The 19291-nt window shown below is 37.7% G+C and overlaps 1 protein-coding gene across 3 annotated transcripts in view; it reads right to left on the reverse strand.

Moving 5' to 3' along the window:
- Window positions 1–19291, reverse strand: part of SUGT1 (SGT1 homolog, MIS12 kinetochore complex assembly cochaperone) — a 38939-nt gene that overhangs the window by 2819 nt on the left and 16829 nt on the right. For all 3 annotated transcript variants that reach the window (XM_063618803.1, XM_063618804.1, XM_055245260.2), the window contains 2 exons: window positions 10189–10279; window positions 6334–6515 (listed from right to left, as the gene is read on the reverse strand). In XM_063618803.1, coding sequence (XP_063474873.1) covers window positions 6334–6515; window positions 10189–10279 — 273 coding nt within the window. The remainder of the gene's footprint in view (window positions 1–6333; window positions 6516–10188; window positions 10280–19291) is intronic.

Raw genomic sequence — 19291 nt, forward strand, 5'->3', positions numbered from 1 at the left:
AGGAGGGAGAAGGGAGAAGGAGGGAGAAGGAGAAGGGAGAAGGAGAAGGGAGAAGGAGGGAGAAGGAGGGAGAAGGAGGGAGAAGGGAGAAGGAGGGAGAAGGAGGGAGAAGGAGGGAGAAGGAGGGAGAAGGAGGGAGAAGGAGAAGGGAGGAGAAGGGAGAGGGAGGGAGAAGGAGAAGGGAGAAGGAGAAGGGAGAAGGAGGGAGAAGGAGAAGGGAGAAGGAGGGAGAAGGGAGAAGGGAGAAGGGAGAAGGGAGAAGGAGGGAGAAGAAGGGAGAAGGGAGAAGGAGAAGGGAGAAGAGAGAAGGAGAAGGGAGAAGGAGAAGAAGGAGAAGGAGAGGGAGAGGGAGGGGGAGGAGGGAGAAGGAGAAGGGAGAAGGGAGAAGGAGAGGGAGAGGGAGAGGGAGGGAGAGGGAGAAGGGAGGAGGAGGGAGAGGGAGAAGGGAGGAGAAGGGAGAAGGGAGGAGGAGGGAGAAGGGAGAAGGGAGGAGGAGGGAGAAGGGAGAAGGGAGGAGGAGGGAGAAGGGAGGAGGAGGGAGAAGGGAGGAGGAGGGAGAAGGGAGAAGGGAGCAGGAGGGAGAAGGGAGGAGAAGGGAAGAGAAGGGAGAAGGGAGGAGAAGGAAGGAGAAGGGAAGAGAAGGCAGAATCTTCCCTAACTCATTTTATGAGGCCAGCATCATCCTGATACCAAAGCCGGGCAGAGACACAACCAAAAAAGAGAATTTTAGACCAATATCCTTGATGAACATTGATGCAAAAATCCTCAATAAAATACTGGCAAACCGAACCCAGCAGCACATCAAAAAGCTTATCCACCATGATTAAGTGGGCTTCATCCCTGGGATGCAAGGCTGGTTCAACATACACAAATCAATAAATGTAATCCAGCATATAAACAGAACCAAAGACAAAAACCACATGATTATCTCAATAGATGCAGAAAAGGCCTTTGACAAAATTCAACAACCCTTCATGCTAAAAACTCTCAATAAATTAGATATTGATGGGACGTATTTAAAAATAATAAGAGCTATCTATGACAAACCCACAGCCAATATCATACTGAATGGGCAAAAACTGGAAGCATTCTCTTTGAAAACTGGCACACGACAGGGATGCCCTCTCTCACCACTCCTATTCAACATAGTGTTGGAAGTTCTGGCCAGGGCAATCAAGCAGGAGAAGGAAATAAAGGGTATTCAATTAGGAAAAGAGGAAGTCAGATTGTCCCTGTTTGCAGATGACATGATTGTATATCTAGAAAACTCCATTGTCTCAGCCCAAAATCTCCTTAAGCTGATAAGCAACTTCAGCAAAGTCTCAGGATACAAAATCAATGTACAAAAATCAAAAGCATTCTTATACACCAGTAACAAACAGAGAGCCAAATCATGAGTGAACTCCCATTCACAATTGCTTCAAAGAGAATAAAATACCTAGGAATCCAACTTACAAGGGATGTGAAGGACCTCTTCAAGGAGAACTACAAACCACTGCTCAATGAAATAAAAGAGGATACAAACAAATGGAAGAACATTCCATGCTCATGGGTTGGAAGAATCAATATCGTGAAAATGGCCATACTGCCCAAGGTAATTTATAGATTCAATGCCATCCCCATCAAGCTACCAATGACTTTCTTCACAGATTTGGAAAAAACTATTTTGAAGTTCATATGGAACCAAAAAAGAGCCCGCATCGCCAAGTCAATCCTAAGCCAAAAGAACAAAGCTGGAGGCATCACGCTACCTGACTTCACACTATACTACAAGACTATAGTAACCAAAAGAGTATGGTACTGGTACCAAAACAGAGATACAGATCAATGGAACAGAACAGAGCCCTCAGAAATAATGCTGCATATCTACAACTATCTGATCTTTGACAAACCTGACACAAACAAGAAATGGGGAAAGGATTCCCTATTTAATAAATGGTGCTGGGAAAACTGGCTAGCCATATGTAGAAAGCTGAAACTGGATCCCTTTCTTACACCTTATACGAAAATTAATTCAAGATGGATTAAAGACTTACATGTTAGACCTAAAACCATAAAAAGCCTAGAAGAAAACCTAGGCATTACCATTCAGGACATAGCCATGGGCAAGGACTTCATGTCTGAAACACCAAAAGCAATGGCAACAAAAGCCAAAATTGACAAATGGGATCTAATTAAACTAAAGAGCTTCTGCACAGCAAAAACTACCATCAGAGTGAACAGGCAACCTACAAAATGGGAGAAAATTTTCGCAACCTACTTATCTGACAAAGGGCTAATATCCAGAATCTACAATGAACTCAAACAAATTTACAAGAAAAAAACAAACAACCCCATCAAAAGGTGGGCGAAGGACATGAACAGACACTTCTCAAAAGAAGACATTTATGCAGCCAAAAAACACATGAAAAAATGCTCATCATCACTGGCCATCAGAGAAATGCAAATCAAAACCACAATGAGATACCATTCACACCAGTTAGAATGGCAATCATTAAAAAGTCAGGAAACAACAGGTGCTGGAGAGGATGTGGAGAAACAGGAACACTTTTACACTGTTGGTGGGACTGTAAACTAGTTCAACCATTGTGGAAGTCAGTGTGGCGATTCCTCAGGGATCTAGAACTAGAAATACCATTTGACCCAGCCATCCCATTACTGGGTATATACCCAAAGGACTATAAACCATGCTGCTATAAAGACACATGCACACGTATGTTTATTGTGGCACTATTCACAATAGCAAAGACTTGGAACCAAGCCAAATGTCCAACAATGATAGACTGCATTAAGAAAATGTGGCACATATACAGCATGGAATACTATGCAGCCATAAAAAATGATGAGTTCATGTCCTTTGTAGGGACATGGATGAAACTGGAAACCATCATTCTCAGTAAACTATCACAAGGACAAAAAACCAAACACCGCATGTTCTCACTCATAGGTGGGAACTGAACAATGAGAACACATGGACACAGGAAGGGGAACATCACAATCCAGGGACTGCTGTGGGGTGGCGGAAGGGGGGAGGGATAGCATTAGGAGACACACCTAATGCTAAATGACAAGTTAATGGGTGCAGCACACCAACATGGCACATGGATACATATGTAACAAACCTGCACATTGTGCACATGTACCCTAAAACTTAAAGTACAATAAAAAAAAATTTTTCAGAAAAATAGGAATACAACAGAACTTCATAATTTGACAAAGATCATCTACCAAAAACTTAACAGTTAACATTATACTTAATGATAAAACAATAGATACTTTTCCCTTAAAATGGGAAACAACGCAAGGATGTCCACTCTCACTACTCTTATTCAACACAGTGCTGAAGTTGCAGCCAGTGAAATAGAACAAGAAAAGGAGATAAAAGGCATACAGATAGAAAAGGGAGAAATAAAACTCTCCGTATCTGCAGATAAATAAAACTTCCATATTTGAAGATGATTGTCCACATTTAAAAAATGACAATCTATCCAAAAATACTCCTAGAACTGAGTCCAGCAATGTCACAGAATACAAGACAAACATAAAATTAACTGTATGTCTAGATTCCAGTAATGAACACCAAAATTATATATAATCACTTTATTCTAAAATTTACATGGAAAGACAAATGAGTTCGAATATCTAAAAACAATTGTGAAAATAAAGGATAAAGTAGGAGGAATGAGTCTGCCCAATTTCAGACTTAAACAGCTACAGCTCAAGACAGTGGGACTGACAGAGGAACATACATATAGATCACATACAGCTCAATCTAACACAATGGGGAACTTAAGACTCACACAAATATGCTCAACTGATTTTTGAGAAACGTGCAAAAGCAATTCAATGAGAAAAGATAGGTGCTAGAACACTGGAACATACTATTCACCCCACAAAAAGGAATCTCAAGTTAAATCTCACACTTGACATAAAAATTCAAAATGCATCACAGACTTAAATGTAATATGTAGGCCAGGTGCTGTGGCTCATGCCTGTAACTCTAGCACTTCAGGAAGCCAAGCCCAAAGGACTGCTTGAGGTCAGAAGTTCGAGACCACCCTAAGCAATACGGAGACACCCCATCTCTACAAAAAATTTTAAAAATTAGCCAGGCATGGCAGCATGGATGTGTAGTTCCATCTACTTGGGAGGCTGAGGCGTGAGGATCACCTGAGCCCAGGACTTTGAGGTTACAGTGAACTGTGACTGTGCCACTGTACTTCAGCCTGGGTGACAGAATGAGACCCTGTCTCTAAATAAAAAATAAATGTAATACGTAAAACAATATTACTTTTATTAATTTTTTTAATGGGAGAAAGTCTTTGAGATCTAGGACTAGGCAAAGAGTTAATAAGACTTGAAACTAAAAGCATGATCCATAAAAAGTGGTAAATTAGACTTAATCAAAATGAAACATTTTGGCTCATGAAAGACCTTGTTAAGAAAATGAAAACTACGAACTGGGAGAAAATATGTGCAAACTACATATCTGACAAAGATTGCCAGATTTGTCATCATCAGGGATCACGGAAGGGTGGAGGTGGGGTTAGTGAGTATGGCCATAAGATAGCAACATAAGGGAATCCTTGGAATCCATGAAAATGTTCTATCTCTAGCTTTTTTTTTTTTTTTTTTTTTTTTTAAAGAGATAGGGTCTCACTTTGCTGCCCAGGCTGAGTGTAGTGTCATGATCATAGCTCACTGCAACCTTGAACTCCTGGGCTCAAACAATACTCCTGCCTCAGATGCCTGAGCTGACAGGGGCACAACACCATGTCAAGCTAGCTTTTAAATTTCTTGTAGAGATCAGAACTTACCATGTTGCCCAGGCTGGTCTAGCCTCAAGGGATCCTGTGGCCTCAGACTCCCAAAGCACTGGGATTAAAGGTTCTTTATCTTAACTGTCAATATCATGGCTGTGACGTTGTAGCATAGTTTTCGCAAAATGTTTCCATCAGTGGAAACTTTGTAAAAGGCACAAAGAATCTCATTTCTTAGGATTGCATGTCAATCTACAATTACCTCAAAACTAAAAGTTTAATGAAAACTTTTTTTTTTTTTGAGACAGGGTCTCTGTTGCCCAGGCTGTAGTTCAGTGGCACAAAAAAACAGCTCACTGCAACCTTGACCACCCAGGCTCAAGAGATCCTCCCATCTCACCTTCCCAAGTAGCTGGGACCACAGACACATGCCACCAGGCCTAGCTTTTTTTTTTTTTTTTTTTTTTTTTGTAGAGATAAGGTCTCTCTATGTTGCCCAGGCTGGTCTCAAGATCTTTAGCTCAAGTGATCCTCCCACCTCAGCCTCCCAAAAGTGATGAAAAAAATTTTTTTAATCAATAGTGAGGCTGGTTGAGGTGACTCACGCCTGTAATCCCAGCACTTTGGGAGGCTGAGGCGGCTAGATTGCTTGAAGCCAGGAGTTCGAGACCAGCCTGGGCAACGTGGTGCAACCCCAACTCTACAAGAAATAAAGTAGCCAGGCGTAGTGGTGTATGTCTATAGTCCCAGCTACTGCAGAGGCTGAGGTAGGAGAATCACCTGAGCCGGGCAGACAGAGGCTGCAGTGAGCCGAGATCACGCCATTGCACTCAGGCCTGGGCAACAGAGTGAGACCTTGTCTCTAAATAAATAAACTGTGAAAAGCACAATCATGACCAATTACCACATATTTCTTAAGTGTGAAACACCTGAGCCTCAACCACATTAACTAAATATTAAATTAAAATACTAATTTTAACTTTCTACTGTAAATATGAATGTCTTAAAAGAGTCATATTTCCAGAGCTACTGGTATTAATAAAACTCACATGATTACAACTGTAAGCTAAATATACAATGACAAATTATTACTAAAATTTTGAGGTCTAATTTAGGTATTTATGCTGCCCTGACAAAAAGCCTGAATTTTCTTAATCAAAAGAGTTGTTAAAACAATGAATAATGTGCATCTTCTACTTGCAAACACTATTCTGGAAAGTTTCACATCTATATTCTTCATCTCTAACATTGAGACTACATATGAGTCTAGAAGGGAAACAACAGAAGTTCACTCAGCTACTGTGATAAATCCAAGTAAGATGACTCTCTATCAATCTAACTCATTGATAAAAAATACCTACTTAGGATAAATCACTTGTTTCTCATCTCTTCCGTAAGTTTTCAACTTCCTCAAAAATTACTCTTAGAGCAAAAAGAAACGTTCAGACAGACCTTATTCAAAAAGTTCTCCCAGCTATAGTACACGCAATTTGGTCTCAAATTACCAATTTTCTCGTTTAAAATATGTAAAATTTGCTCCCATATATATTTCTTTAAAAGTTTATATTCTTACAAAGGATTTGTTCATGGCACGTTTCACTTCATCAGAACCATCTGAATAGATCTGCTGAAATAATCTGTTTAAAGCTGCATCTCCCTCCAACTTTTCATTCTTTTCTTCTTCTTTGATCTCACCAACCAATTTATCCCAATTTCTTGTATAAGGAGATGATGATGGATATAGGTTCTTTACATCTATGAAGTAAAAAAGGCAGAAGTAACTAATCAACATGTTTCAATTATGTTGAGAATATGTAAACTTTGTGACCACGTATATGGAACATCTTAGCAAACAGTTTAGGTTACTGAATTTCAGGTATGCACTAAGTGTCTTTCTGGTATATACGTCAATAACAAAATTCACATTTCTAAAAACTGAGTCAGTTACCATAATGTAAAATCTGGGGATTTCTTTTGAGCAAAATAACTCAATAAAGTGTAAACTTTTGATACGTTATACAAAATTAGATTAAAAGCAGATTCTTCATGTTGATAACAGAAACTAGATGAAAAGTATACAGAACTTTTATGTTTTCAGAAAAGTTGCAGAGACAGTACAAACAATTCTAAAAATAAAATTTTTTAAAGGATGCCTAAGAAATCTTTTGTAACTAAGATTTTAATAAATGTTAAAAATATGAATTTTCTAAAGTACTTAGTATCTTTCAGAGTATAAATAGCCTGAAAATATAAATAATCATCCATGCCACTCCATACTCTTCCCACATTAAAAAAATAAGATTATTTTAATAGGCAATAACAATAAGTAATTCCTAAATGTTTAAAGTACTACATTTGATGATCTAAAGTTCAATGCCCACATCCCATACACCTAGCAAATAATATTTGTAGGGCATACTGGAGTAAACAGAGGCTGCTTGCAGCCAGAGAGGCTACTGGCCCAGGGGCTCAGGGTACTGCCAAGATTGCTCCAAAGACCAAAGGCATCAAGATCTTGGCACACAAATAATTAGAAAATAACTAGACAACCTAGTAGCTATAGGAGCAGCTCTGTTCACTATCCAATGAAAATATAATGACCACCTCAAATGTGAGTCACATATATAATTTAAAAATTCCTAGTAACTACATTACCAAAAAGAATCAGGTGAAATGCAGTTTGATAATACATTTTATTTAACCTAATATATCAAATATAGTATCATATTGACATGAAACCAACAGAGGCCGGGCATGGGGGCTCACACCTATAATCCCAGCACTTTGGGAGGCCAAGTAGGAGGACTGCTTGGGGCCAGAAGTGTGAGACCAACCTGGGCAACATAGTGAGAGCCCATCTCTATGAAAAAAATAATAATTAGCTGAGCGTGGTAGCACATGCCTGCAGTACCAGCTACTCGGAAGGTTGGGGTAGGAGGACTGCTTGAGTCCAGCAGGTCGAGGCTACACTGAGCCATGACAGTGCCACTGCATTCCAGCCTGGGCGACAGAGCAAGACTCTCTCCCTCTTAAAAAAAAAAAAGAAAAAAAAAAACCAACAACAACAAAAAAATGAAGATATTTTATATTCTTTTTTTCATACTAAGTCTTCAAACTGTAGCATATATTTCACATAGCACATCTCAATGCAGACTAGTCATATTTCAAGTGCTCAACAGGTAACATGTGGCTAGCAGCTACTGTGTTGGACAAAATAGCTATAGTTTTCAAAAAACCCAATTCAAAATTTCCCCATCAGTATGTATTAGGACACATTAGTACTAATCTAAATGCTCCTCCCAATACTGCTCTCTACATCCCTTTTGTCAAAATAGCTGAGAAACTATTTAACAGCCACTGTTTTTCTACGCTTTCTCTTCACTTGTAAACCGACTTTCTTCCTGCCCATTCCTCCTCAAAATAAAACAAAACAACACACACAACACCAACACATAGTTTTTTTTCAGGGCCAAATATATTGTTTTGAAAATCCTATCCACCTTCCTTCTACTAGATATCCTTCTATCTTTGTACATTTTCACTAGCAGCCAGATAAAACAAAAAATGCATGCCATGGTAAGTTAAGAGCCTGGGAAACATGGATTTAATTAATCCTAATGCTGACTCCCAGGAAGGATGAGAACAGAGGTTTTAATCTCTATTTTATAGATAAGCAAGCTGGCTCAGATAGGTTAAGTGACTTGCCCTTATCTACAGTCTCCAGCTTGCAATACACAGGAATCTGACAAGTATATTAATTTCTTACAAAAACAGGACAGGAAGAATATCATCTTGAATATCTAAGGTGTTGAGTTTAGAAAAAACATGGTAACTGTAACACTAAAAAGCCTTGATCTTTAAACTCAGAAAAACTTTTAACACCTGGAGATGGTAGATGAACTACTGAGAGATGAGTAATCTAACCTCCCTGCTCATTCACTATAGTATCAAATAACTACACAGATACTCATGTCGGCAAAGACTGTTTCCATTGTTAGAAAATGCAACAACAAGCAGTATGCAACAAGTAGACAACGGGTTAACAGAATAACTGGATCCAACTGAGAAGACCTAGATTTTAGTACTAGACAATGAGAACTGATGGATAATCTTGAGCTTAACTTTTCTGAGCCTGCAAAATGGGAGGAATACTAAGGGGCTGGCTGCCTGTTATGCAGGGCTGTTAGAATTAAGTAAGATACTACATTTAAAATGATTATATATTTTTTAAAGCTTTCAGCTACATATAAACCTCAGCCTCAAAATCTCTTGGAGTCAGTCCTAAAAGAAACACATACATCTTTCAAATAAAGTGTGAAGCAGATGCTTAAATACCAACTAGATAATACTTCAGTCCTTAAAAAGTATCTGTTGGTGTTAATACCCTGATTTTGAAAATTATACCATAGACTACTTAAGAGGTAATCATTGGACTAGTTAAGACACGATCACTGGGGGAAACTGGGTGAAAGCTACATGAGAATCTCTTATTTTTGAAATTTCTAAACATCCAAAATTATTTTTTAAGAAATAACTACACACACACACACACACACACACACACACACCAATGATCTGTTGAATAACTCGGTGTTTTCTAAAAGGTGCCACAAGGAAATGTGTTTTCTGTTACAGAAGAAAGCAGTCAAAATCAGAAAAAGTAGCTGAGACACATGTTAGCTTGTTTCAGTCATTAAATCAGACCATTACTTTCAATAAAAAGAAATTTCCCTCCACTCATTAATGAGGCTATTGCTATAAAATATAATCTTAGGTTGTAGTTCTGAGTGTGCTGTGAATTAGTCCACTAGAAAAATTCTTACCTAGTTATTGCATATACTTAAAATTGACCTCAACACCAAGTTCTGTTTCTTATAGGGTTATATATACAATGAAGCCTGGTTTTCTACTCTTCTCCTAGACTTTCCTTTGGCATTTATTATCTATTTGTGTCCATCTCTAAATTAGCAATAAGAAATGGGGTAGATACCTTACCCTGTAAAGCCCTGAAAATTCCAGGCAGTTAGATGACAATATCAGTAGAAGGATTAGAAAGGAATTAAGAGAGGGAGAGGGAAGAAGGGGAAATATAATCAGCCGAGTAAACCAACTTACAACCCAAAAAGAAACAACAGGAAGGGCCAACACACAAAAATAAACACCCTCCAACTGATGCCATAAACTTTACATGGTAAACAATAAATCCCAACTCCCTCTGGGATTTTGCTGCCATTCATTTGTATTCTTAGAATTTGAGAAGTTAGAACTTCCACAGAAAGGCTACTTTATATTCATTACGGAGCAACCTTATTACTCAATGTATCTTATCTTGGGAACATAAATAATGAAAGTAGAAAGAATGTTCATTACTAATTTCAATTACACAACACAATATGAATATAAAGCTCATCAAGGCCAGAAAACAAACCTGCTACGAATTGTTTTGGTGTAGGCACATCTCCTTGCCCCTCTAGCTTTTCCCATCTCACAGCCTCTGGCTTTTTCAGTTTAATTTCAATCTGGAGGAAACACCAAATAAAATCCATTACTCGATGTAAAATACACAAAACAGTAAAAAATGCAGTTTTCTTAAGTCATCAAAGTTTTGTAAGAATAGTACCTTTGACAGTTTCCTTAAATTATATAAGGTTAAATTTGAAAAACTATGAAACAATTTTGTTTCTACACTCAAAATTCACCCTTGAAAAAAAAACAACATACACACTATATATAAGCTACAATCAAGAGAAGACTTGAAATACATATGCTTTTTTTTCATCCAAAGCAATGTTCTGAACTAGGGATGATTCTGCCACCCAGGAGACATTTAGCTATGTCTGGAGACATTGTGGGTTGTCATACTGCAGTGAGGGAAGGGGTGGTAATGACATCTAGTGAGTAGAGACCACGGTTGCCACTAAACATCCTACAATGTACTGGGCAATTCCCCAAAATGTCAATAATGCCACTATACAGAAATCTGATTCTAAAAGAATTACTGCATTTACACGTGCATTAACCTCTTTTACAGTGGAGAAACTTATTTCACTGTATAAACACAATACAACTAACATTAACATTCAGGCAATCATTCATTCAACAAATAATTACTAAGCACCTGCTATGAGATAGTACAGTCTTCAAGGCTGTGGGAGATTTTTGTTTTATTTTTAGAGACAGGGTCTTGCTCTGTCTCCCAGGCTGGAGTGCAGTAGAACAATCATAGCTCACTCTAGCCTTGAACTCCTGGGCTCAAGGGATCCTCCAGCTTCAGCTTCCCAAGTAGCTGGGACTACAGACAAGTGCCACCACTCCTGCCTAATGTTTTTAAAATTTTTTGTAGAGACAGAGTCTCACTAGGTTGCCCAGGCTGGTCTCAGACTCCTGGCCTCAAGCCATTCTCCCACCTCAGCCTACCAAAGTGCTAGGATTACAGGCATGAGCCACCACACCCGGCTGGATTTTTAAAATATTAAAGACACATCCTCGACCATTTAGAAGTATGTGAGATACTTAAAGTTACTGAAGTTCTAAATAAGTAAATGTTCTAAAGGCTCAGGAGAGAGCACACCTGACCTTGAAGAGGAAAGGCTTTATACACCTTGAAGGGCTCTGAAGGGTAGAAGCATTTGCAAGAGTGAAGGGGTAGGTCTCCAGAGCACAGGGAATGGCCTAACTGGAGCATGGGTATGAAAGGACACTGCATCGGGGAGTACAGAGAAGACTAAGTTCACTTATTAAAAAGTTAATAGTATCCTAATAGCATCTTTTACTATCTAATTAAGGCTAGGCCCGAGTCTACCCTTACCCCTAACACACACAATCACATAGCATTTTATCTACCTTTTGTTTTCTTTATTCAAATAATGCTCTCACCTCTATTTTAACAGGCTAATATCAGCATTTTTAGTGCAAATATTAAAGTAAACACTATAATAAACATTATATAAAACAGTTTAAATGAGCAATTGAATTAGAATTTTACATTCTCATGTTTTTTTCCTATGAAAAGGATCACTACTTTTGTAAACGGGATTAAAAAATCTAAAGGCAGACTTAAAAAAAGAAGCCTATTCACCCTTTGGTTCTTTTATCTTTCATCAGATGACTCATTAAACTAGCAATTCCAGGTAATCTTTATACCAAATGCATTTAGCAAAAGGACCTTCAAAATTTGCACCTTAAAATACCTTAACAAGCGCTAACATAGGGAAAACTGCCAATATTTTTAATCAGAGATAAAAGGATGGTGTATGTATGTGGGGTATCTGGTCTCAAGTGTTTATTTTTATTTTCTTTAGGAGCAAAGAAATGTAATGAACAACTGTTTTCATAATAAGAGAAAAAAATGAAACAAATGTCACTGGGATAAGGGCAAAGAGTAGTAATCCCAGCACCTTAGGAGGCCGAGGCAGGCAGATCACCCGAGGTCAGGAGTTCAAGCCCAGCCTGGCCAACACGGCAAAACCCTGTCTCTACTAAAAATACAAAAAATAGCCAGGCATAGTGGCATGTGACTGTAGTCCCAGCTACTCGGGAGACTGAGACAGAATTGCTTGAATCTGGGAGGCGGAGGCTGCAGTGAGCCAAGATCGTGCCACTGCACTTCGGCCTGGTCAAAAGAGCAAGACTCTGTCAAAAAAAAAAAAAAAAAAAAAAGTATAGTATCTTTGGTGTAATTTACATGTTTAAACTCTACATACATAAAAACATATTTCATAAGAATCTAGAATTCCCTAAAGTGAACTACAATTAATTTTTTATAAAGTAATATACCACCAATATTTTCTGTACTCTGGTTACTTTAAGTTGTCACTGCTACAATATTTATCAAAAGGGACATAAATCAAATAGATGGCAATGACACAGCAATAGTTACTGAAAAGAACTGTTAATATTATCTGAAAAATTAAAATTGCACCTTCTTTAATTTTCAACTCACCTAAAAAATGAGGGCCTGGAAAGTACTGTGTACATCACCACATTAAACTTGGCCACAGGCCACCCTATATATATCACACTTCATGTTCCTGTAACTATGAACACACTGTCTACAAAAAGTTCCTTGTTTCACCTGAAGAGCAGCAGAGAGTAGCATTCGCATCTACTGAAAGCCACTATAACCTGAGTAACTGTGCAGTATGAACAAAGAGGACTTTATAAAGCAAAAGGCAAAGCTCTTAGTAACAACCTGCTTCAGCTGAGACAAGCTGACCTCAACTTGAAATTATACTTAATCCATTCATTAAAATAGCTGCATGTTATAACCACTTAAAGTAGCTTTTTAAAAAAGGTAAAAGGGGCCAGGTGTGTTGGCTCACACCTGTAATCCTGGCACTCTGGGAGGCTGAAGTGGGAGGATCACGTGAGCCCAAGGGGTTGAGGCCACAGTGGGCCATGATCACTCCACTGCACTCCAGCATGGGCAACAGAGTGAGACCCTATCTCCCCCCACACACACACAAAAAAAAAAGTAAAAGAAGGAAGGGACTAATGTCCTATGAAATCCTTTTTACATTTAATTCACTTTCAATGTTTGTACATGCTTTTAAAAATGAAGTTTAAAGTCTTGCAGATAGTTCTAGAATTAGCACCAGTCCAATTTCAGAGGTTTTTACTGCAACCATTAACATACCATTCTATTTTCATTTAAGTCGAAAAGACTTTAAAAGTAACTTAAAACTTTGGTAGTTTGCTTGAATGTTGCTCTCATAGTACAGGGAAGGCTCTCAAGGTGCTAATATCCCAAAAGAGTATTCACAGATTACACTAAGAATCCCTACTGTGCTGGATCATTAGCTCTCAACAGCATATGTATTACCATCCATTTCTGAAGTCTCCTCTGCATAGCAGAGAGTTTAATTCTTTCCAATGAAGGAAATTCCAGATTTAAAGAGATGTCATTATGCTTAAGCAATCATGATATCCAGACACCACCATCTTAAGTGGTAAGTAAGATCCCACCTACCACTACAGACTGACATGAAGGGATCTTTCCCAGAGACTAAAGAGCTGGGGCAATTTATTGGCAAACTTTTGAGAACCATACACTTTGAGACTGTACTCATTAATTGTTCCCCTAATCTTCAGAATACAGCCTTCCCAACATACTCTTACTGAGCTCTTTGCACATTTAATTGCTACATCAAATTCCTTTGTCTCAAAATAGCTCAGTCTTCGAGCCCAGACTAATCCATCTACCTTGATTTTACACTAAAATATTTCTATAATCATTTTTTAAATGCAAAAAAATGGCAATGAATGGAGAAGATTGAAGGTCTTCTCCAAACTTCTAACAGCTCATTTCAAATATTTGCTGACCTACTCTGTGCCAGAAACAGTGCTGGTACATAAGGACACAGCCTCTGTTCTTCTTAATTAATCAGGAGAGACATTCCCATAAACAAAAAGATTCCAGTATGTGTCAGGTGTAGTGACTGACCTATGTATCGGGAAATATCAGGTTATCTAAAAGGAAACATGCTAGAATGTCATCTGAGTGGTGAGTCTGAGTGATTACTTCCTAAACTCCTTGATCTTTTCCAGATTTTCTATGATATGCATTTGCTGAGTTTACAGCCTGAATAAAAATCGAAATAACTAAAATAAAACAGTAAGAAAGGTACTAGTAACATTTATTGAGCTCTTATTACATATCCTGCATGCTACATGCTTCACATATATCATCTTACTTAATGGAATCACCCTATAAAAAAAAGGTTATCCATATTTTAGAGATGAGGGAGCCAAGATATGAAATAATTTGCTGCAAGTGCCTTTTTCAGCTAGAATTTTTACTTATTTCCTGAGAAATAACCACGGGTTGAGAATAAGACAAAAACAATCAGTTGTATAGTTAGAAGAGTCACAAATAGGTGCCATTGGTTAGATATATGACCATAAGCATGCAACTCAATCTCAGCGAGCCTCAGTTTCTCCTATAAAATGAGAACAGTAGGCCTTGACTCATTTAAGGTTCTCAAGAAGATTAAATGACATTATGTATGAAAAGAATAAAGAACCGTGTCTGGCAAATAACTAACAACAGAATGCTATTATCAATATCCTCGTCAGTATAATCGGCTAAAAAACCTGGGCAAATTATTGAACATCTCTGGGTTAAGTTTCTCTACCTGTAAACTGTGGATAAAAATACCTACACCATGCAGTAACTATGAGAATTACATGAGATAATTCATAGTACAGTGCCTGGAATGTGATAAAAACAGTCAAAATACCTATTCTAATTCTCCACAGGTCAAACAAAATGGGACTGGCTAAATAAGCTACAGTACATGCATATGCCTAAATACTTTGCTGTTGAATATGTAAGGATGTGACAAAAATATCAACAAAATGTAGCTTTTTAAAAATTATGTAGAGTAAAATTCTTCTTTTAAAAATATATGAATATACATTACAAAATATATGAAAAGATAGGAATACATTCCAAGATCTACAATTTGTGATCTTTTTTTAAACTAATTCAGTTAAAAAAGCAAACAAATCTCACTCACTATTATCACCACCACTGTACCAAAAAAGCAAAACAAAACAGTAATTTTTAAAACTCTCATATCTATGTATTGAGACAAGCAGAAGGAAGCATCATGCCCAGATACCCCATTCCATTACATTATCACCAGGATTTTAACATACATATATTCTTCTATGACCATTAAGAAATGGGATTCATTCTAAAACTTCTCAAAGTGGGAGAAGAGAAAAGGAGGCTATTTTGTTTCTCAGACATACATTTTTATTTCTCACAATTCCAGGCCTTCGTATTTTATATTGTATAATCAGCAAAATTACTATGACTTAAGAATACAAGAACATTTCCACAAGGGCAAATTCACCCCAAAAGACTGAGAATTCTAATTCTTTTTTTTCTTTTGGAGACGGAGTCTCACTCAGTCACCCAGGCTGGAGTGCAGTGGCGCGGCATGATCTCGGCTCACTGCAACCTCCACCTCCCAGGTTCAAGCGATTCTCCTGCCTCAGTCTCCCGAGTAGCTGGGACTACAGGCACCCCACGCCCAGCTCATTTTTTGTATTTTTAGTAGAGATAGGGTTTCGCCAAGTTGACCAGGCTGTTCTCGAACTCCTGACCTCAAGTGATCCGCCCGCCTTGGCCTACCAAAGTGTTGGGATTACAGGCATGACCCACCGTGCCCAACTTGTGAATTCTAAATCTTAAAGGGAATGAAAATTAATTTTTAAAATGAATATTTCACAATATGGGTGCCACTAAAGTCAATTTGGAGACTGTGGCCAGAGAATAGTATCATGAAATCAACAAGATGAAAGACATACAGTTTCTTAATTTCTAAAAAATTAATAATAGGCTGACATTAAAGCTGATATTCAGTAAAAAGTAGCAATAACTATCAGAGATACTGAAAAAATATGAATCCTGGCTTGGAAAAACATATTGGATACTACACTGTAAAATAGTTAAGAAATGCTATTTCATTAATTTCAAGGTTTTACCTCTTACTACTTTCATCACAAATTACATATCACTCAAATAAATAATATTTAACCACTGGCTATACATGGATATGCAACATTCATTCAATCTTGAAGGTGGGAAAGAAAAGAGAATTCCCAAAAGCAAAGAAATCGCACTTTTAAGCTGCAAATTTTACTGAATCTCTACTATTAAGCAGATTCTCCTCTGCAAAATGCATCCTTTCTCAATTCACAAAGGTCCAAGATATCTCAACAATCAAGATATCTGAACACATGAAAAACAAATTATTTTAGTGCTGTTGTCTCTTAAGTGTCCACGAAGTAAGCCTCAGTAACCCAGAGATTTTATTTTCAGTATTTTAATATTGTCTCCCTCTACTGTATGAAAAAGGAAATTCAAAGATTTTATCATTTATTTCCCTTAAGACATAATTAAGAAAACTTCTTTCAATTTGCTTCCCCCCCAAATAGTTTAAGAGTTAGTAATCTAACAAGATTGTGTATGTGCACATATATATATGGTATATAAAATACGGAGATTCCAGGGTCAGGGCAAGAAAAACAGTAATTCTTTAGAACACATCCTTGGAATCTAAGTTCTCCAATTCAAAACTTAGAAAAACCTAAGCAAAGATGCACTAGTTTGGTTGGCAATCAGAAGTGTATTTATGTCTCCTGGGCCAGGCTGAAGAATTTAGTTAACTAGGTAAACTTGGGGAAAGTATTTAAAGTCCATTAACCTCAGATTTTTTTTCCACCTGCAAAACTAAGAATAAACATACTCTGTCAATGTCATGGGACTAAAACCAAAATCCAATTTTAATTCATTCACTGAACTAAGCACCCACTGTGCAATCTATGTGGTGAGGGCTGCCAAGTTTAGCAAATAAAAATATAGCATTAAACATATTTACATAATAAAAAATTATTCATTGTTTATCTGAAATAGAAACTTAAATGAGCATCTTGTAACTTTATCTGGGGACCCTAACTGGGGCACATACAAAGATACAAATAAGACATGCTTCTTATCCTCAAAGACTTACACACAGAAACGAGGGACATGAAATGTATACATAAACTACTATACAAGGAAGAAAAGTAGTCACTTAGCATTTAAAGAGGAAGGGGCAGAAAAGGCAAACTGAGAACATAGTAGTATGGTTGAAGAATGGTTAAAATTAACAAATCCAACACTCAAAAGAGAAAAAAGAATTAAGAGATAAGAGTGCTTAATTACATCCTCAACTCTAGCCACACATCTGTTACCACACATGATATTCTTCCACCATAGGAGGTGGCTCAGTAATACAAGTTCTTAAGTCATTTATCATTAATTCACACTCAATTTAAATAACTCCAAATGGACATGCATTAACAATCTTTTTTTTTTTTTTTTTTTTGAGACAGAGTCTCACTCCGTTGCCCAGGCTGGAGTGCAATGGAGTGATCTCGGCTCACCTGCATTAGCAATCTTGATAGACATATACCAAAAAAAAGTCAAATTCATAATTTTCTGAACTATATCCCTCTCAAATCTACCTATTTTGTGCTTGATTACTAAAAATTCTTTTATTAAACAAATTCTATACTATGTGGATAGGACCAGTGAGAGACCAAAATCCTGATAAGATTTCATCCCTTTCCTCACTTTCTATTGTCCCAAAGCAGCTATTTCAAAAATCTGCCTCATAATTAACCAGCTTTGTTCTTGACAATCTTCAAATAAGTAGGCAGATCCTTTTAAACTGGATGCAAAAAACTACTTCACTTTGCACTTCCTTCTCCAACCCTCTGCAGCTGTCTCCTTTCTGCAGGCCCAATTATCATTCTTCACAACACAGGCCAACCCCGATCCTGTTACACAACAGGAAACTTCACATGTCCTTAGAGCTTCAACCTAATAAATAGTAACACAGTATGCTGCAGGACCTGTGTATAAAAAAAGGAGTAGTAGGCCAGGTGCAGTGGCTCACACCTGTAAACCCAGCAGTTTGGGAGGCCAAGGCGGGCACATCACGTGGTCAGCAGATCAAGACCATCCTGGCCAACATGGTGAAACCCCATCTCTACTAAAAATACAAAAATTAGCTGGGCATGGCAGTACGTGACTGTAATCCCAGTTACTCAGGAGGCTGAGGCAGGAGAATCACTTGAACCTGATTCAAGTAGGCGGAGGTTGCAGTGAGCTGAGATCACAGCACTGCACTCCAGCCTGGCGACAGAGCTAGACTACGTCTCAAGAAAAAAAAGTAGTAATGGAAAAAGCCTACCTACATCATTTATTCCCATTAACTCATTTATCATATATCTTCACACAATTCTACAGCTGAAAGGACTTCAGAGTTCATTTGTTCCACAGCCCTCCTTTCAAAGGTGCTGAAAATTCAGTCTTTTAGTCATTTTGTGCCTAGACTAAATACACAGAGCAAGCAAAGATCCAGAGTCAGGTTTTTAAATTTTCAGTTCAGTATTTTTCCTACTAAATTACACTATTATCTACATCTTTTGAGTGACACTCTCTGAATATTAATTCTACTGTATATCTCTACTTTTAGAAACTATAAAGGAATCTAAAAATTACTCAAACTATAATTTACTCATTGTTCCCTCATAATAAAGTTATCTAAAATTCAGTTTAAAAAAAAAAAAAAAAAAAAGGAGTTGGAGACCTGCCTGGCCAATATGGTGAAACCCCATCTCTACTAAAAATACAAAAATTTAGCAGGGCGTGGTGGTGCATGCCTGTAGTCCCAGCTACTTGGAAGGCTGAAGCAGGAGAATCACTTGGATCCAGAAGGCAGAGGTTGCAGTGAGCCGAGATCGCGACACTGCACTCCAGCCTGGGCAACAAAGCAAGACTCCGTCTCAACCGAAAAAAAAAAAAAAAAAAAAAAGGCAGATTCATCTTTATAGTAGTTTGAATTTTAACTGCACGAGGTAGGGTGACAAAAGTATTTGTACATCAAAACAGACAAAACTGACAAGTTCAAAGGAAGAGACACTGTCAGTATCAAATCTTAAAGACAGGCTGATAATTGTATCTTTTTAAAAAA

This window comes from Symphalangus syndactylus, chromosome 15 (genome assembly GCF_028878055.3).
Source record: "Symphalangus syndactylus isolate Jambi chromosome 15, NHGRI_mSymSyn1-v2.1_pri, whole genome shotgun sequence".
Taxonomy (NCBI): Eukaryota; Metazoa; Chordata; class Mammalia; order Primates; family Hylobatidae; genus Symphalangus; species Symphalangus syndactylus.